The sequence below is a fragment of the Petaurus breviceps genome, unplaced genomic scaffold (genome assembly GCF_028583685.1).
Source record: "Petaurus breviceps papuanus isolate PSGF00001 unplaced genomic scaffold, PetGlider_PUasm1.0 90779, whole genome shotgun sequence".
Lineage (NCBI taxonomy): Eukaryota > Metazoa > Chordata > Mammalia > Diprotodontia > Petauridae > Petaurus > Petaurus breviceps.
In genome coordinates this window covers 1,772,016-1,790,951 of record NW_027187344.1, presented here as the reverse complement: position 1 = coordinate 1,790,951, position 18,936 = coordinate 1,772,016, and the positions used below count along the sequence as shown (strand labels likewise).

At 40.4% G+C, this 18,936-nt stretch overlaps 1 protein-coding gene and 1 long non-coding RNA gene across 3 annotated transcripts in view; one reads left to right on the top strand and one right to left on the bottom strand.

The window, feature by feature from the left end:
* LOC138147057 (uncharacterized) overlaps positions 1-8,161 on the bottom strand; it is a 42,783-nt gene extending 34,622 nt beyond the window's left edge. The window contains exon 1 of the long non-coding RNA XR_011164696.1: positions 8,055-8,161. This is a non-coding gene — a long non-coding RNA (uncharacterized lncRNA). The remainder of the gene's footprint in view (positions 1-8,054) is intronic.
* Positions 8,162-8,335: 174 nt separating this feature from the next.
* OLFM1 (olfactomedin 1) overlaps positions 8,336-18,936 on the top strand; it is a 59,381-nt gene continuing 48,780 nt past the window's right edge. Inside the window, exon 1 of one of the 2 annotated variants that reach the window (XM_069069222.1) lies at positions 8,336-8,732. In XM_069069222.1, coding sequence (XP_068925323.1) covers positions 8,637-8,732 — 96 coding nt within the window. In that variant the 5' untranslated portion in view covers positions 8,336-8,636. Of the gene's footprint in view, positions 8,733-12,377; positions 12,403-18,936 lie in introns of those variants that run through there. The other variant, XM_069069223.1, reaches the window with a different exon arrangement.

Below are 18,936 nucleotides of genomic sequence, written 5' to 3'. Positions count from 1 at the left end.
AGAGAGAGAGAGAGAGAGAGAGAGAGAGAGAGAGAGAGAGAGAGAAATGGGTTTCCAGATTTGACCACCTGAATTACTGAATTTCAACCCCAGGGCTTAGTATTTTTTTTTCAAATGCTTTCTTAACTTCTGATTTACATCATTCATTTCCTCCAGATTTTGAGTTACAAATTTTCTCCCCATTTTTCCCCTACCCACCACCCCAAAATAGCAGTCGCACAGGATATCCCCTCCTCCAATCTGCTCTCTCCTATATTTTCTCCCATACCCCTTTTGACTTTTCCAGCGGATCTCTATGCCCCAGTGCCTGTGTATTTTATTTCCCAATTACATGTAAAATAGTATTAATAATAGTACATATACATATATATTTAAATATTTGATTTTAAAACTTTGAATTCCAAATTCATTCCCTTCCTCCCTCATCACCCAGTCTTACTGGGAAGATAAGCAGTTCAGTATAGATTGTACATGTGTGGCTAGTGCAAAACAATAACATAGTAGATATATTGTAAAAGACTTACTATATTTCCCTCCCTCCTATCCCACCTCCCACTTGTTCTATTCTCTACTTTGATCCAGTCCCTTTTCAAAAGTGGGTGCTTCCAACTTCCCTAACCCCCAGCCTGCCCTCCCTTCCATCATTCCCCCTCTCATCCCCTTCCCCCCCTACTCTCCTGGAGGGTGAGATACCCTATTTAGTATGTATTTCATTCCCTCCTCAAGCCAAATTCAATGGGAATAAGGTTCACCCATTATTCCCTTTTGCCTTCCTATTCTTCCCCTCCATTGTAACCATTTTCCCTTGCCTCTTCTATATGAGATAGTTTACCCCATTCTGTCTCTCCCCATCTCCTCTCATTATATTCCTCTCTCGCCTCTTAATTTCACCTTTTAAGTATCATCCCTTCCTGTTAAATTGGTCCTGTGCCCTCTATCTATGTATACCTGTAAACATGTATACACACATTCACATATGTATTCATATGCCCATATACCCTCATATATAGACATAGATATATTTCTATTCCCTTCAACTACTGAGAAAAGTTTCATAAGTTACAATTATTGTTTTTCCATGTAGGAATGTCAATAGTTCAACTTTGATAAGTTCCTTATGATTTCTTTTCCCTGTTTACCTTCTCATGCATCTCTTGCTTCTTGTATTTGAATGTCAAATTTTCTACTCAACTCTGGTTTTTTCAGCAAGAATGCTTGCAAGTCCTCTATTCCACTGAATGACCATATTTTCCCCTGAAACACGATACTCAGTTTTGCTGGGTAGGTGACTCTTGGTTTTAATCCCAGCTCCTTTGTCCTCTGGAATATCATATTCCAAGCCCTTCGAACCCTCAGTGTAGAAGCTGCCAGATCCTGGGTTATCCTGATTGTGTTTCCACAATATTCAAATTGTTTCTTCCTGGCTGCTTGTAATATTCTCTCCTTAATCTGGGAATTCTGGAACCTGGCTATAATATTCCTAAGAGTTTTCTTTTGGGGATCTTTTTCAGGAGGTGATTGGTGGATTCTTTCAACCTCTATTTTGCCCTCTGGTTCTAAAACATCAGGGAACTTTTCTTTGAGAACTTCCTGGAGGATGATTTCTAGGTTCTTACTTTGATCATGGCTTTCAGGTAGTCCAAGAATTTTTAAATTATCTCTCCTGGATCTATTTTCCAGGTCAGTGGTTTTTTCCCATGAGGTGTTTTACATTGCCTTCTATTCTTTCATTTGTTTGTATCTGTTTAACAGCATCTTGATTTCTCATAAAGTCATTAGCTTCTATTTGCTCCAATCTAATTCTGAAGTAATGATTCTCCTCATTGAGCTTTTGAGATTCTTTCTCCATCTGGCAAATTCAGCTTTTTAAGGCATTCTTCTCTTCATTGCCTTTTTGAGCCTCTTTTGCTATTTGAGTTAGTCTATTTTTTAAGGTGTTATTTTCCTCAGTCAGGCTGTTGACTCTCATTTCATAATTTTCTTGCATTGTTCTCATTTCTCTTCCCAGTTTTTCCTCCACTTCTCTTATCTGCTTCTTAAGGTCCTCTATGGCCTGTAAGCAGACCGTATTTTCCTTTGAAGCTTTTGGTGCAGGAGTTCTGACTTCACTTGTCTTCCTCCTGTCCCATGCTTTGCTCCTTTTTTGTCCCCAAAACAGGAGTGTAATGTTAGAATCTTCTGTCTGCTTTGTTTCCTTTGCCTGGTCATCTTGCCCCTCAGTCACTTGACCTCTGAGCTTTTTGCCACAGTAGGACTTTGCCACCAGACAGGGGAGCTTTCGTCCCAAACCCTGGGGTTTTCTTAGCAGCCAGAGGTATTAGTTGGGTGCCCTCTCTAAGGTCTCCATACACTCTGGCAAGCTGGACACATATCCCAGGACCTCCACCCTAGACTGCAATCCAGATCCAAGAAGGTTAAAGCAAGAGCAATTACCCCTCAGGTGCTTGGTCCCCTGTATTCTGCAGGCAAGGAGCTGAAGCTGCCACATGGCACCATTTCAGTGGCTTCTTGCCCCGGGGCAAAACCCATGCACTCCCACTTACTGGGTCCCAAAGTCCAGACTGCACTGACCTCTCACTTTGTCTTTCACATCTATGTGTTGATAAATCTGGAAATGGGCATAGCTGCTGCTGATTTGTAGTCCCTCTGGCCGGCGGCTGGTCAGCTTGTATGTTTTCTTATATATACTAGAAACCAACTAGTTAACCAATTTGAGTTCCTTTCTTCTTTCTGGGAAGATGACTGATGCTGGCTTCTTATTCCAATGTCAGGGGAAAAAAGCATGGCTTAGTTTTTTTAAAGGTCTGCAAGATTGTAGTCAATTTTCAATGTAACCAAGAATACTTGCCCCTGTCTAACTCAACCATAGGATCAAAGGATCATAGATTTAGAGCTAGAAGGAACTTTAAAGGCCCATTGAGTCTGACCCCCTCATTTTTCAGATGAGAAAACTGAGGCACAGAGAGGTTAAATGACTTTCCCAGAGTTACATAGCTAATAAATGCTTGAGGTAAGAGAACTGAATCCAAGTCTTTCTGATACCAAATCCAGTAACCTATCTTATGCCAAAGAGAGGTGTTCATACTTTAAATATATATATATATTTAGTATTTTATTTTCCCCAATTACATGTAAAAACAATTTTCAGCATTTGTTTTTTAAATTTTGCATTCCAAATTCTCTCCCTCTCTTCCCACACCCCTCACTGAGAAGACAAGCAATTTGATATAGGTTATACATGTGTAGTCATGCAAAACATATTTTCATATTAGTTGTGTTGTAAAAGAAAAACTAGACAAAAAAAAGAAAGTAAAAAAAAAGTATGCTTCCATCTGTATTCAGACTCCATCAGGTGTTCATACTTCTAAAGAATGTCAATGACTTATCTTATCAGCAACTCTGTATTTATGTATTGTAACCACATCAACTGTGATGGGAGTCTGGGAAATCAAATCTCCCCTTCCCTAAACCTTCAAGATTTTCTCAAGTGCCACCTACTTCAAGGGCCTTTTATTTTTATTCCACGTACTGTTTGTTTCTACCCCCCGCCACCCTCAAATTACTTTGAAATTACAATAAAAGAAACATAGATATGGAAATGTAATGGACCTCAGCAATTCTTCATCTAACCCCCTTATTGTACAGTTGACGAGACTGAGGCTCAGAGGAGTTCAGTGACTTGCCAAAGAGGTCATACAGATAAGTCTGTAGCAGCTGGAGAATTTTAACCCAGATCCTATGGACTAGAGGGCAATGAGGTGGCACAGTGGATAGAGTGCCAGGCCTGAAGACTGATCTTTCTGAGTTCAAATCTGGCCTCACGTATTTACATAGTTATATGACCCTGAGCAAATCACTTAACCCTGTTTGCCTCATTTTCCTCATTTATAAAATGAGCTGGAGAAGGAAATGGCAAATCTCTCTAGTATCTTTGCCAATAAAACCCTAAATGGGGTCACACAGAGGTGGACACGAGTGAATAATAACAACCTATGACTGGAAGTTCAGGGATCTTTCTACTGTACTATATTGCCTCTCCTATATTCTGTAATTGCTTATTTGTGTACCTGTTTCATTCTGCAGTAGACTAGAAGATTTTTGAGGGCTAGGGCTGTTTTACTTTGCATTTGTATCCTCCGTGAGTCAGCTGAGTGCCTCACATAATAGGTGCCTAATAAATGCTGATTGATTATACCCAGGAGGAAATCTAGTAACTAAAAGAGGAAGCATGAGAGAGAACATATGGGTGTAGATCAATGGAGACAGAAACAGAAACAGTAACTAAAATATACTACAGACCAACAGAACAAAAAGTGGAAATAGTCAGAGTTCAGAAATGGATCAGAATCCTGGCACATAAGCATGATAAAGTAGTTGTGGGAAAAGGATCTCAATCAGGACATCTGCTGAAGTTCTCAATCTGCCAAAAGCAAAGCAGCTAATAATTTCTTGATTTGATTATTTTAAAATGGGAGGAACTAGGGTGCATGATTTATACTTCAAATCTCATTTTTCACCAACAAGAAGGAATTACTTTTGTTGTTCCTCAGTCATGGAATTACTTACTTGCGTGGAAATTATGGGACCTTCAGGGAGGATGTGACCATTCCATGTAGAGTTTGTGATAAAGAAAAGGAAAATTGGGGGCAGCTAGGTAGTGCAGTGAGTAAAGTGCCAGCCCCAAAGTCAGAAGGACCCGAGTTTGGTTCTGGCCTCAGACACTTAACACCCACACACAAAAAAACTAGCCTTGTAACCTTGGGCAAGTTACTTAACCCCAATTGCCCTCCAAAAGGCAAAAAAAAGGAAAATTGGGAAGATGTTGACCTTCACTTATACATTTGGGAGAATATATTTCAAAAAGTTCAGTGGGAAGATGGATATCCCATGGACCAAAATTCCACTGGGGAATTCAGAAGAGATGGAAAACTCAGGAGAATGAAATGATGAAAAGACACAATGAGAAACAATTCTAATAAGGAAAGAAAAAAATTGTTAAGAGATCTAAAGTGTTTGGAGACACAAGGAACTTCTTAACCAACATCAATTTTAAAGACATACAAAGAAGATTGAAGCAGGGTCAATTAATAGAGGGTGAATGCAAAAGCATGGCATGTTCTGGTAAGAATAGTTTCAGGAAAGCAAAAATTCAGAATAATGAACTGAAGTTAACACAGAAGGCTCAAGACAAGAGAAAGTGATTTTTAGCTATTTGGGGGGAAAGAAGAGAGTAAAATAAGGTGTTGCTATTGTTGTCATTACCCCATTTAGGGTTTTAGGGGCAAAGATTCTGGAGTGGTTTGCCATTTCCTTCTCCAGTTCATTTTACAGATGAGGAAACTGAGGCAAACAGGGTTAAGTGATTTGCCCAGAGTCACATAGAAACTAAGTGTCTGAGGCAAGATTTGAACTCAAGAAAATGAGCCTCTCTGACTCCAGTTAAACATTCTAGTCACTGCACCACCTAGCTGTACCTTCAAGTAAGGCTCAAGACTACTTTTCAGTCCAGGCATGGGATGATGCTAGTGTATACATGAAAGAAGGCAAAGCTTTCCAATTCTTATTTTGTTTTATCTTCTATAAAGAAGAAATTGGAAGCATTGAATTGGAAAGGACATAACAAATAGGAGTAATGGAGAGTTGATGCTGAATATAAGTAAGAAGGCGATAAGAAAACACCTGTCACCAAGTCCAGATGACCTGCATTTTCTATTCCTTTTCTGTTTGTCTCCTTCCTTTTTTCTTTCTATCTTTGCCTCCTCCCTTTGTTTTGTTTTTTTCTTCCTCCTTTAGACTTGATATATGAAAACCTTCCTATAATTAAGAGCTCTCCAAAAGGAGAGTGCCATGCCTTTGGAGGTAGCAAGTTCCAGCTCACTTATGATCCAGCAAAGGCTGGATTACTACTTTTTGGTTATGTTGTAGAGAGGATACTTTTTCAGGTATAGGCTTGACTACATGACCTTTGAGATGCCTTTCAATTCTGAAATTCGGATTTTTTAAATTTAACTATCTTTATTCCAAGTTTGAACTCCTTGAGAAGAGGAATTATTTCATAGTCACTTCTGTATCCCCCATAGTACCTAGAAAAAGCTTTTGCACACAATAGTTGTCAGTAAGTGTTTGCTGAATTGAGTCCTAGACAAGTTTTGTAGGTCTACCTTGCTTTTGGTGGTATTCAGTTTCCCATGTCCCTAAAAGTATTCTACAATGGGTGGAACAGAGGCAACTCTTGAAGGGGAGGAAGAGGGAGCTGCCATTCATAATGAAGGGCAAATATGCTGATGGATGGAAGTAATGAGTTACCATATATCCAATGGGGGTAAAAGATTCTTGAGATTGCAGAACACCCCTGAGATTGCAAAGGACAGACCAGTTCAGATGAAGGAATCCTAATCCAAGGAGTTCTGGTGGGTTTTATAGAGTCTTTGAGGGCCCTTAGTGGTTAGATATTTCAAGGTCATTGTAACTGGACTTGAAGATTCTTTCTGAAACATCATTGAATTGAGCCTGGTTCTAGTGCCACAGGTATAGATAACCTCCAATGTGCATTATCACTAAAGCAACATCTCCAGAATTCAATGGCTTCTCTTCAGGAAAACACCATCACCATTATTCTTTCCTTCTCTTGAACATTTAAGACAGTAGCTACTTCCCTACTGCTTACTAATGAAGTGCTCAGAGATGGGTATTGGAATGGAGTTGGATCTACAAATTCAAATTTTAGGAGCTGCACAAACCCATAGTCAATCTCTCATCATTCCATCCATCATCATTCTCAATCATCCATTGTGTACTAGTGAATAGAACATTAGCCTTGGATTTAGGAAGACAGGTTTAAATGCTGCCCTGGATAATTACTAGCTGTGTAACCCTAGGAAAGACACTTAAATTCCCTGAGTCTCAGTTCCACATGTGTAATAGGATTGGAGGGAATGAAAATGATCATTTACCTCATAATTATTATGAGGCTTAAATAAGAATATGGGAAAGCTTCCTGGCACAATGGATAGAGTGCTGAAACTAGGATCAGGAAGACCAAGTTCAAATCCAGCCTTAGACACTTACTAGCTGTGTGACCCTGGGCAAATAATTTAACCTGTTTGCTTCAGTTTCCTCATCTGTAACATTTCAGTTGTTCAGTTGTGTCTGACTCTTTGTGACTGTGTTTGGGGTTTTCTTGTCAAAGATACTAGAGTGACCTGCCATTTTTTTTCTCCAGCTCATTTTACATATAAGGACTGAGGCAAACTGGATTGAGTGTCTGAGTTCAGATTTGAATTTAAGACAATGAGTCTCCCACGTGCCACCTAGCTGTCCATGGTGATTATAATAGCACCTGCCTTGTAGGTTATGAGGATCAAACGAGATGATATTTGTAAAAAAAGTACCTGGCATATAGTAGGCCCTGTGTATAAGTATTACATGCACACAAAGTGCTTTGTGAACGTTGAAGTGCTATTTAAATGTCAATCTTTTTTTTTTTTGCTATCATCCATTAGGTATTTAGTGAGTTCCTGCTTAGTATTTTGTTGTCAAAAGATCATTTATTGAACTGAGTGACAAGAGACTTGCATTCTAGTCTCAATACCACAACTAATTTTTGTGTGACCTCAGATAAGTTGCTTTCCTTTCCAGGTCTCAAATTCCCCATGTATAAGAAGAACTAGTCTTCATATGGCTTTAAGACTACAAATTACTTTATATACATGATCTCATTTGATCCCCTTAGAATTAGTTGATTGGACAGGATGTTCTCTCAGGTGTCCTTGCAGCCCCAGCATTCTATGTGATTTGATCTACTATGTCCCAGTCCCTCCTAAGAGTATCAGCTGTAAGCCACCTGAGAAAAACTAACTCTCCATACATATGCTATACCATCTGCAGAGCCCCGCCCCGCAGACCACTAAGTTCCTCTGTCTCCAGGGGGCCTCTCCCTTGCCCCTAAACTTCCAGACTTCAGGTCCTGGGAGCCTGGAGCTGTTTGCCCAACCAAGTTTTGTCACTTCTCTCCATCAGTTTCCAGGTCTTTCCCCCGATATACCTGCTCCCACCTGCAGTGAAGACAATAACGATGCTGATTTTTGTCTTCCTCTGTCCTTTGCCTTGCTCCGCTGCCTGGATGAGTTGAGTTAAATTTCCCCCGCCTTTCTGATGTCACATCCTGTTTCAGCCTCCATCCCTTCCAGCTGCTACCTCCCGGGTGTGTATGTGTATGTGTATATGTGTGAGTGTGTGTGTCTGCGCGCGCGCGCTTTGTGTGTGCCCTCCCTGCGCCACCCCGCCCCCTCCCCCCTTTTCCAAGCAAACTTTTGGCATAGCAGACAGAGCCCATCATTTCGTGCTCCAGTGCATCCCTCTTCGCAAATGCCTCGCGATCAAGGGAGCCATTAGGAGAGGGAAGGAGGGGGAAAAAAACAGCCAGCCCTAACCCAGGAGACTGGCAAGGGAAGAAACTGGGGATATAATAAATATGCAAAGTGGAGGCTTTGCAAAGCAGATTCCTAGCTCTGCCTTCTCCGGGTTCTGAAAGACACAGCACAGGGACTGAGGGAGGAAGAGAGGGAAAATCAGAGAAAAGCCAGCAACGCCGAGAAGAGCGACTTCACGCAGCCGCCAAAGGACCGGGGATCCGCATGCCCGGAGGTTGGAGCTGGGAGCGAGAGATGCGACCGGCAAGCAAGCTTCTGAGTCTCTTCTTCCTCATCCTGATGGGCACTGAACTCACTCAAGTAGGTCTCTCCAACGCCATTTTCCTGCTAGAGCTGCCCGGCCCCTCGGGAAGCCAGAGAAAGTAGGGGAGCAGGTGCCTGCTGGCCACCGATCCCCTGCGCCCCTGTCCCTGTCCCCGTCCCCTCCCCCTTCCCTGGATCCCGAGCCCGCTTTAGAGGTCAGCCAGCGTACCGCTTTCTCCGCGAGCCCCGAGCAAGAAGCGAACAGCGGGCGGGGGCTGGGACCCAGGCTTTTGAAGACTAAGGGCAGGTTGCCCGGGAGCTGATGCTCTGCTCAGGTGGGCTAACCGTCTTCTCCATTATACGATGGGAAGAACGGTGAGGGGGTGTTCAAGGCACCCACCTCCCCAATTAAAAGTTCTCATGCCAGGCATAAGGCAGGCAAAGCGAGGAAGAGGGCAGGGCTTTCACCAACCCTAGCCTTGGCATTTCCGGAGACACTGAGAACTAGCCCTCATCTCCAATACAAACACACACACCGCGGCCAGCATCCCCATCTGCCAACACAACTCATATCCCTATCACCCTCATTTGGCTTTGTATTCAATTCCCCTTTTAGTGTATGAATGACTGTAGGGACAAAGGAGAATTGTCTCTGCTTATTAAAACACAAGACTAGAAAGGGCTGCGGGTAATGAAGAAGTGTGTTATTGGTACAATGTTCAGGGCTTTGTGTGGATGGGCACATATGCAATATTAAGTATGTGTATATTCTGTGTCATTATCAGTGTGTGTCATTCCAAGCCAACCATTATAATCACTTGGGAGATATCTAAATATGTATATATCTAGTAAATCTACTGTGTGCATTACCTATCTGCTTTTATGTCTCCAGTAGGTGCATGTAACAGATAAGAAAGGGAGGAATGTGTGTGTGTGGTGTGAATATAAACCTGGCACGTGTGTGTAAATAAAACAACCAAGGAACCTTTCATAGTTGTACTGATTTAGGGTGACATTTAAACGTCCTTTAATGCCTCCGTCTGTGCCACGCTGGAAGTCGATGATTTTATGACTTGGGCTGCCAACTAGCTCTGTTTATTTATGAGTTTTGGGTCCAAGGCAAAACAAATTTTTAAGAGGTTAGTATGAAAAGTGCAAACAGAGGGGGTCAGCTTATTTCCTCTTTCTCTCTGTCTCTCTCTCTCTGTCTCTCTCTCTGTCTCTCTCTGTCTCTGTCTCTGTCTCTCTCTCTCTCTCTCTCTCTCTGTCTCTCTCTCTCTCTCTCTCTCTCTCTCTTTCTCTCTCTCTCTCTCCTTCCTTCTCCCTCTCCTTTTTGACTCCCTCCCTCTCTCTCTCTAATACACACATGCACCCAGGCTCCAAGCAGGGTCAGATCTACAAAGAATTGCTCTGGAAGGAAATGAGAATGAGCTGTAATTAAGCATTTTAGCTCCCTGCAGTCACTAAGCAGAGTTGTACTGCTTCCTCATTTAGTTTCAGCTTGTCCTGCTCCCAGGTGATGATTGGCTGTGACTTACCCTGAGGAACTAGTTGAGGGGAAACTAGCAGTACAGAATGTGCTGGACTCACTTGGGGACATCCCCTATCATAATGACTTTCTTACCACCATCATCCTCTTTCCTCAAGCACATTTTTATAGTTTCTTTTGAAAGAGGTTCTCTTTCCTTGGAGAAACTTTCAACTCAACCTTAATTAATGGCAGTGCCTCTGTGGTAGCAAATGGGTTTTCTCACCCTCTTGAGCTCTCACTAAATTCATTTGAAACCTCTCCAACCCCACCCCACCACCAAATCCATCCTTCCCCTAAACCCAAAGTGATTTGAATTGGGAATCCAAATCTGAGGTTGTCAGCTAGATGAGCCGCTAGATGGGCACCTAAGAGTTCAGGACCATGGTCAGTTCCCGACTTATCAGACCCAAAGAGTAGATTTTCCTCTGCTCTGCAATTTCAAGTCTGGCACCCAGGGCAGGGTTGCCATATACAGCTGAATACCTTACCTTCCTCTTTTCTTCCTAGATTTTACCAAGAATGTTTCTTGAATCACAACACCCTACCCCACAGAAATCAAAATTTGAGTTTGGGATCCTGTTTCAGCAGAAGGATTAGATTGGCCCAAAGGGCAGAAATAGAAGGGGGAGGGGGGGGGCAGGAACAGATGAAAGTTACAGGGAGATTAGTTTTGGATGAATGTAAGGAAAAAAACTTCATAAAAATCACATATGTTTTAAAATGGAATGGTACTCATGTCTTTATAGTTTAGCTACAGAATGGCAACTCAGCCAGTCCCATAATCTCCTAATCACTCTATGCAGAAAGAAGTACTGATGGATCAGTTTGCTCTCCACCCCTAAATTCTCCAATTATTTCATAAGTTTACTCCCCAGAGATAGCTAGCCCCAGATATAGCTGCCCCCAAGTTGGTTTAGGCAGGCCATATTCTCTTGACTGCCACCCCTGAATCTCTCACCTGTGAAAGAGCTTGGTTCTAGCTAATTTAAAAGACCTACCTTGGAGCATACCCCTGGAGGAGCTTTCCTTTCTTTTCTTACTTCCAGCATGAGTTTCCCGTTGGGAATACTGCCTCAAATTAGAAAGAAGGAAGGAAAGGAAGGAAAAAAGATGCTTGCTAGGATTAGAGAAGTGAAGACAAAGCAATACTGATAAGTGAAGGCTTGTCCTTTTGTTTTCTATCCTGTTGTGCTCATTTATTCTTTCTTTTCCCTTTCAAGGCAGATCTAAAATTGAGAGGCAGTTTAGCATGGTATAGTGGTTTGAGAGCTGGCCTTGCAGTCAGGAAGACCTGCATTAAAAAGTCTGTTAAAGATTCCTCTGACAAATACTGTCAATGTGGCCCTAGGCAGGTCACTTGTCTTCTCAATTCTCCTAGGCATATGTCAAAGACTAAAAGATACAGAAGAACTGCTGGTTTGTTTCAGTAGAGGGAGTTTCTTGGCAGAAGTTCCCACATTGATGAAATCTCAAGTTCAGACCAAAAATAAAAATGTGCTTGATAGTGACCTACTTGAAAATAACTTCTTGTCACATTTAAGATTTTAACAAGGTAGGAGATTTGATTGTCATAAACTTCCAAAATTGAAAGGTACCTTAGACACCATCCAGTTCAATCTGCACCCAAAAAGAAATGACCTCTACAGTATCTCTTGAAAATGACCTTCCAGCTTTTGTTTGAAGACCCTACAATGATGAAGATCTACTTCTTCCCATGTCACCAGGTTCCATTTTAAAATACATCTAATTGTTAGGAAATCTTTTCTTATATTAAACCAAAATCTGCCTTCCTGCAACTTTTATCTATGCGAATGGATGAATGAATGAATGAAGAAAGTAAAGCACTGTACAAAGCATTGAAGATGCAGATAGAAAAGTAATACAGTCCCTGCCTTCAATGAGCTCACATTCTGATGGGGGAGGTAACATGTAGAGGATTTTAGCTGAAAGTCAGATGGAAAAGTCCTGTCGTCCTTAAGGTACAACAGCAAAGCAGATATTAATGCCTTTTCTTTAATGTAATTTACACTCATAAAATTATGTCAATTTCTGATGTTGACCCACTTGACAATGCCAAGGACTTTGATGACAAGAACTTTCTTTTCTAGTTCTTCAGTAGCTGTGGCTGCAGCACCTGTAGAAGCAGTTTCCAGACTGCATCTCCATAGAGATTGCTTCTCACTATGATGGCTAAAGGTATAGAGCTAAAAGCATTGCTATTCCTAAGGGTCTTGGGCTCAGGTCCTAGGCTATCTCCATCAACATCTGAGGGGAGATGGTGGTCAAGATAGCGATGGCACTTTGATTTGCCTGGGCCATTCTTCCTCCTGTCTTTCTCTCAAGATGCCTTGCTACTTCAGCCAAGCTGGCTTACCTACCCTGTGGGTGGCAGTTGTTTGGTAATCTGGTGGAATTGTTGGTCTCTTCTCCACATGAATTGCTTCCTTAGTTTTTCTTGTTCTGCCTCCTGGGGCCAAGTAATACTAGTTTAAACTCTTTTCCACATGATAGCCATTACACCCACACCTCTCTGAACCCCCTAAACACAGGCACAAGTCTTCTTTTCTTTAGGATATAAAGCTTCCTGGCCAATATAAAGACAATTCTTTGTTAACATAATAATTTTGTCTTTAGTTGATAAATGCTGCTTGCCGTATTCAGGCAGTCTCAATGGCCTTATTACATTTGCACCACCTATCCAATAGAAGTTACTCTGAACAAAGCCATTAGTTACTAAATGTTACAGAGTACCTACTATGTGCAAGGTCCTGTATGTTGCTATAGTAACAAAAATATTGACTTTGGAATAAAAAATCTGAGTTCAAATACTGCTCTTTTATTCACTGATTGTATAACCTTGACAAGCTGCCCTACATCTCATTTTCCTCGCCTGTCATATGAAGGAGTTGGATTAGATGATCTCTAACATCCCATTTAGTTCTATACATACTCCATTTTAGTGGGGAGGGGGGGAGAACTAGAATCAGAATAAGTAAACCAAGGTTCCAACATTACCTCAAAAACCTACTCCCTGAGAAACCATGAGAAAGTAGCTTCCTTTATCAGAATCTCACCTTCCTCAACTTTAAAATGGGGATAGTAATTTCACTACTTGCCTCATAGAATTATGATAAAGAGAATGTTATAAAAATGTGAGCCATTATTGCTGAACTAGGCAACAATCTCCAGGAGAACAGGGGTAGTTAGTGCCTTATGTATTTTTGTGCTTCTTATAGGACTCAACACAGGACTATGGTGAATGTTCATCTGTCCCCTTCCCAGTTCATCTTTAACATAAAATAGTCTCCTGAAAGAAACTAAAAATATGCAAACAAAAAGTGTAATTATGATGACTAAACTTGTCCTAGATTAAGAGACAGGAAAATGCATTTCCCTTCCTTCCTTGCGGAACTGACGGACTATCACATACTGTCAGACTTGGCTGATTGATGGATCAATTTTGTGGACATGCTTTTAATTTGTCCCTTTCAAAAACTTTTTGTTACAAAAAATGACTCACAGGAAAGGGGATAGGGGAAGGATAGATCTGGAAATGAAGGCAATGTTAAAACAAAAAAAAATTCCCAAATTCTTAATGAAATATAATACATTCTCCTTAGCCTCGTACATAAGAGCCTTCACAATCTGACTCCCACCTACATTTTTGACCTTATGTTAAATTACTGCCCTATTTACCCTCCAACCAAACTGACCAATTTGCTCTTTTTCTAACTCAACATGCTATCCCATGCTTATGCCCATTCAGACATGCTATCTTCCCAGACCTGGGATATATTCTATTCTTATCTTTGATTTTAAAGAATCTGTCTTCTCTTTCTTTGAGGTTCAGCTCAGATGCCACTTCCTCCATGAAGCCTTCCATATTTCTTTCAAATAAAAATGTTCTTTCCTTCCTCAAAATTATTCTAGTGTGCTTGATTTGGATCTCTCTCTTTCCTCCATCATACTCTACCTGTTATGGGTATATACTATAATACTGCACTCTTCCATCCCACCAAGTAGAATGTAAAACCTTTGAATACAGGAACTTCCATTTTTTTTATCATTATATCCAAACTGCCTAGCATGGTTTCTTGTATTCATGACTCAGGAAATATTTGTTAAAGTGAATCAAATCAGCTAAGCTGGGGAATTGAACCATGTAGACCACAGTGTAGGATTGCTATTGTGTGTAGTGGGTGCCCTGTAGATGTGACATATGAGGGAGGAAGCTCATGGTAAGATGAGAAATAATTGGATATTTAGTACCAGGCAACACATAGGTCAGATTGAGGTGGAAGGCTCTCCCAAGTTCAGCCATTAATGGGCATTGTGGTGTCTTTGGACTTAAGCAAGCTGTTAATTCTAAGGGTTTAAGGAAGTACTAGTGGATGGACAGTACTAATCAGCTGTAGATAGCCCTCACTGCAAAGCTACAATGACAGTGGGGGTATTAAATTGTAAATCTGCAGCATGAGGCAGCTGCTTCATCTCATAAAGCAATTTGTGTCTCATCCCACTAACTTCAGTCTTCACCAATAAAAAGAAAGGTAATTTTCTGCCTTGGGTTGTATTTATTGCTAAAGTTATCAGGCCTTGTAATCAGTATTAACATCACCGTGTAAAGTAATACAAAACTAATTACTAGCTAAACTGAATTAGATCCATGGCAAATGTAAGCTGCCTTGACAGTCAGAGAAGCCAATTTTCAGCCCTGAATGATGTTCACAACTTTGAAACCACTAACCATGAGGTCATAACAACTGGTGTATTTATTCCCCAACATGAATGTGATTTGGATTGTAGTGGGTGGAGATGGGGGCCTAAAAAGAGGGAAGAGAAGATGAAAAATGAAAATGTTCCTTTTCCTATTTATTATTTTGCCTTTGAGGAACACAGCATGTGCTTGAAATGCTGTGAAATGAGCAGAAGAGGTCAGAGACAGCAAAGAGGGAAGCAAAGAGCTTTAGCACACTTAGAAAGCAGCCAATATGAAGCAGCTGATACACACTGAATAAATATGACCTTTTTAGAAATACCTTTGAGAGCTGTTTTTCCTGGGATATCTTGTGGAATATCCAAATCCTTTACTTGTGGTTGACCTTGAGACTTGGTAGGAACCCAATAACCCTTTGTGGTAGAAAGAAAATTGAGTTGGGAATCAGAACCCCTGGCTTCTTTCCTAACTCTACCACTTACTAGCTAGGTGACTCTGAGATCTCAGTTTCCCAAATGCAAAAACGTCACTTCAGAACTGGAAGTGACTTTAAAGATCTAGTCCAACCCTTTGTCTCAATTCTAAAATTCCATGACCCTAAATCTGAAGTTTATATATATAGACCCTTCACTGAATTGGCATTTTTTTAGGAGCCTGGGATTTTAGAGAAAGCACAGTTCTCATGACCTCAGGATAAGAAGCAATAGTTTCTGTAATCAAATAGAACATTTGTCTCTGTGCCTGCAAACTTTCTGAAATACCCATAATTCCAATTATCTCATTTACTGCACTTGGCATAGCATTCAAAACATAACAGTGAAGATAATGAGTCCACTGTAAAGAAAATTATTTGGCAATGGAATTGTTCTAATTGCCATCCTTAGTGCTTTGTAGATGAAAGACATATTTATTTAGTCTTGAGGAGCCATTTGAGGTATCAGAAAGAGGACTGAACTGGGATTCAGAGGAACTGAGTTCTATTCCCTTACAGTATTAGTCTTATGACTTTAGGCAAGATAGTTTCCTCCCTGTGTCTTAACTGAACCTCACCTGCAAAAGAGATAACAAAGCTTGCTTTAGGTATGATTACAGGCTTGTCTTGAGGCATAGATGAAAATATAAAAACATATACCTATATCTATTTTAGATAGATATAGATAGATGTACTGGGCTATGTAAATTATAAAGCACTATTCAAATGTAAGGGACTGTCAAGCTAGTCTAGGTGAGAATTTCTTATAGAATCTATTGTTTGCTTGTTCTATGAGCACATGGAAATGTCATGATGCAAAAGCTCATGATGCACACTTCTTAGTGATGGTGAGATCCTATTATATCAGCAGTGTCTTAGAGATAGAACTCTGACAATATGCTTATCTAACAAAAAAATTCACTTTTAATGTGTTGAAGTGGGCATTCCAGTTGTATATTCATGGTGGCCTTTTTTGATCTTTGTACAAAACTAGCAAGCAGGCTAAGAGGTTAGAGAGATCTAAGGAGAGATGAGGGAGAAAAGGAGGTTCCTTATGTTTTCAGGCTAAATGGGCTCTCTTGTTAAAAGTTCTAGGGAAAGCTTGACCTTAGAGGATATCCTCCAGGTACCTGTCCTAGTATGACTGGTGTTAGGTGTTAGGGAAAGGGATTAGGTTCATAATCCTTTTCCATTTTTGTTAAGAATAATCACAGAAGAACCATTTTGGAAGAGACCTTAGACTAGAAAATAGATTTTCAGAGCTAGAAGGGCCTTTGGGCCATAGAATATTAGAAGTAGAAAGAATTTTTAGAGCATAGACTATCAGAGCCAAAAGGGATCTTTAAAAAGACTGTCAGAGTTGGAACATGGGATGTCAGATATGGAAGGGACTTCAGAATGTGGAATGTCAGAATTGAAAGGACTCTTGGAGATCATCTAGTTCAACCCTTTCACTTTACAGATGGGAAAATTCTGGCATGAGCAGATCATAGAGAATCAAAGGAAAGAAATAGGATACCTAGACATCTCTTTTGGAAGCAATTCTGGTGCCTGTGTGATATTCCAGCATGTTTAGAGAACCTAGCATGACTCAGAGGACTCTCTTGGGCAAATGGTTTAGGTTAAATGATTCTGTTTCCAGGAATTTAGTATTCTTGGAATTGGCCTCTGAGTATTTGACTGTACCTGCCCTCTGAAATATAGGATCTGGGTTTTTACTACTTGAAAGCTGTGGCTTTATCTGGCTAAATATTTGGGATGGAGGGGAATGATGAATTGCTTTTTGAAGCATCACTCAATCAACCAAGAAATATTGACTAAGTGCCTATTAAAGCATTCTCATTGTTATTAGTTTGGGGAGAGGGTTGAAATTTAAATAGGACCCAATTACCACCCCCCCCCATTAGAGTTTAACTTCATAAGGGAATGAAACACAAACACATAGTTAGAATACAAAAATAATTCATAGTAAGTATATGGAGAGGTATAAAGTAGTCACCCCCAACAATTAGGATCTTTAGGTGGTTTGAGGAGCCTTTACTGCCTCCACGCTAGTTGTTAGTTCCTCTCCCTTCTGAAATCATATTAGTTTGTCTTGTTTCCATTTTGTATCCTGCAATAGAATCAAAACTCGTGAAAAGAAAGGGTTGCTTTTTGTTTTTTTCTTTGTATCTCCAATGCCTAACACAATGCCTTGCCCATGGTAGATGCTTAAAAAATGTTTGTTGACTTGAATCCTCAACAGGGCAGATCACAGAATGGCTTCATAGAGAAGATGACATTTGAACTGGTCTCCAAACAGGAGTGTGTTGGAGCCACTTATAAATAGGTTTTGAGAGGAGTAGATAGTTAAATTTTCAGGAGGAGGATTTGCACCTCTGAAATTGGCAATTGCTATAGATCATCAGCGCTTGATTTATTGTTTTGTTGATTTCTAAACTTAATAAAATGCCAATAATGAAGATTAAACTTAAAGTATATGTGACTATATCTTATAAGGGAGAGCCTAGTTATCAGACATTTGCCAGCACACCACTGTATTGTTCTATAAACAAGGCTTGAACTCAACAGGGGTGCAGTAGAAGGTTCTGTGAATGAAATCACCAGACTGGAGGCCTGGAAACTACAGACTAAAGATGACAATAATCACATGCATTTGAGTAGCTTTAAGATTTGCAAAGTGCTTTAAATCCATTATCTCACTTGAACCTCAAAACACTCCTGCCTCTGAAGTATCAAAGTAAGGTATCAAAGATGTAGCCCACAACTCTTGAGCGGAGCCTGAGCAAAATTAAAATGTAAATGGGAAATGTTAAATAAAGTAAATAAAATATAATAGAACCTAGGTAGTGTTAATATGTGTTTTTCTGAGTCATTAAGGGATCCTTTTCTAAGCCACTTGTATCCTTACTTAGAGTTTAGTGACCTCAGCTTTTGAGTTTGACACCTCTACTCTAAAGGACAGTTGGGACTTTAAGAGTCGACCAAGGAAGGGTGGTGCTGGTGTTCCAGATATAGGGAACTGTGTGAATCAAGGCAGGAAGGCAGGATGCTGCAGTTCTTCTCAAGGCAGCAGAGACCCTGGTGAAAGAAGACTGCTGTGGAAGCTTGTTTTTAAAACAGAAACTACCAGAACCTTAAAGTCACAAAGTCCTTTCAAGTATTTTTTTTTAATGTGTGTAACTGCTCTCTTTGTACTCACTCAGGGATGCTCAAAGGTCCAAGGAACACTTGTATTTTTGTATTGCTGTATGTTTATAATATTGTACAGTTTGTACTTTGGTTCTGGTATGAATTAATCAATTACTTAATTAAAATCACATATGCTACTTCCTTAGTGTTGATTTAGACATGCTTCTCTCCATTAATTCTAGTATTTCCTCACGCCCCTGTCCCTCTTCCCTCCTTAGCGAGTGACAAAGGGTGGTCTGGGCAGAGTCGCACTAAAAATCAGTGTGATCCAGTTCCTTAAAATAAAGAAAAAAAATGAAAACACCATCATATTCATGCAACTGAAGATAACATTAGTGTCCAAGTGCTA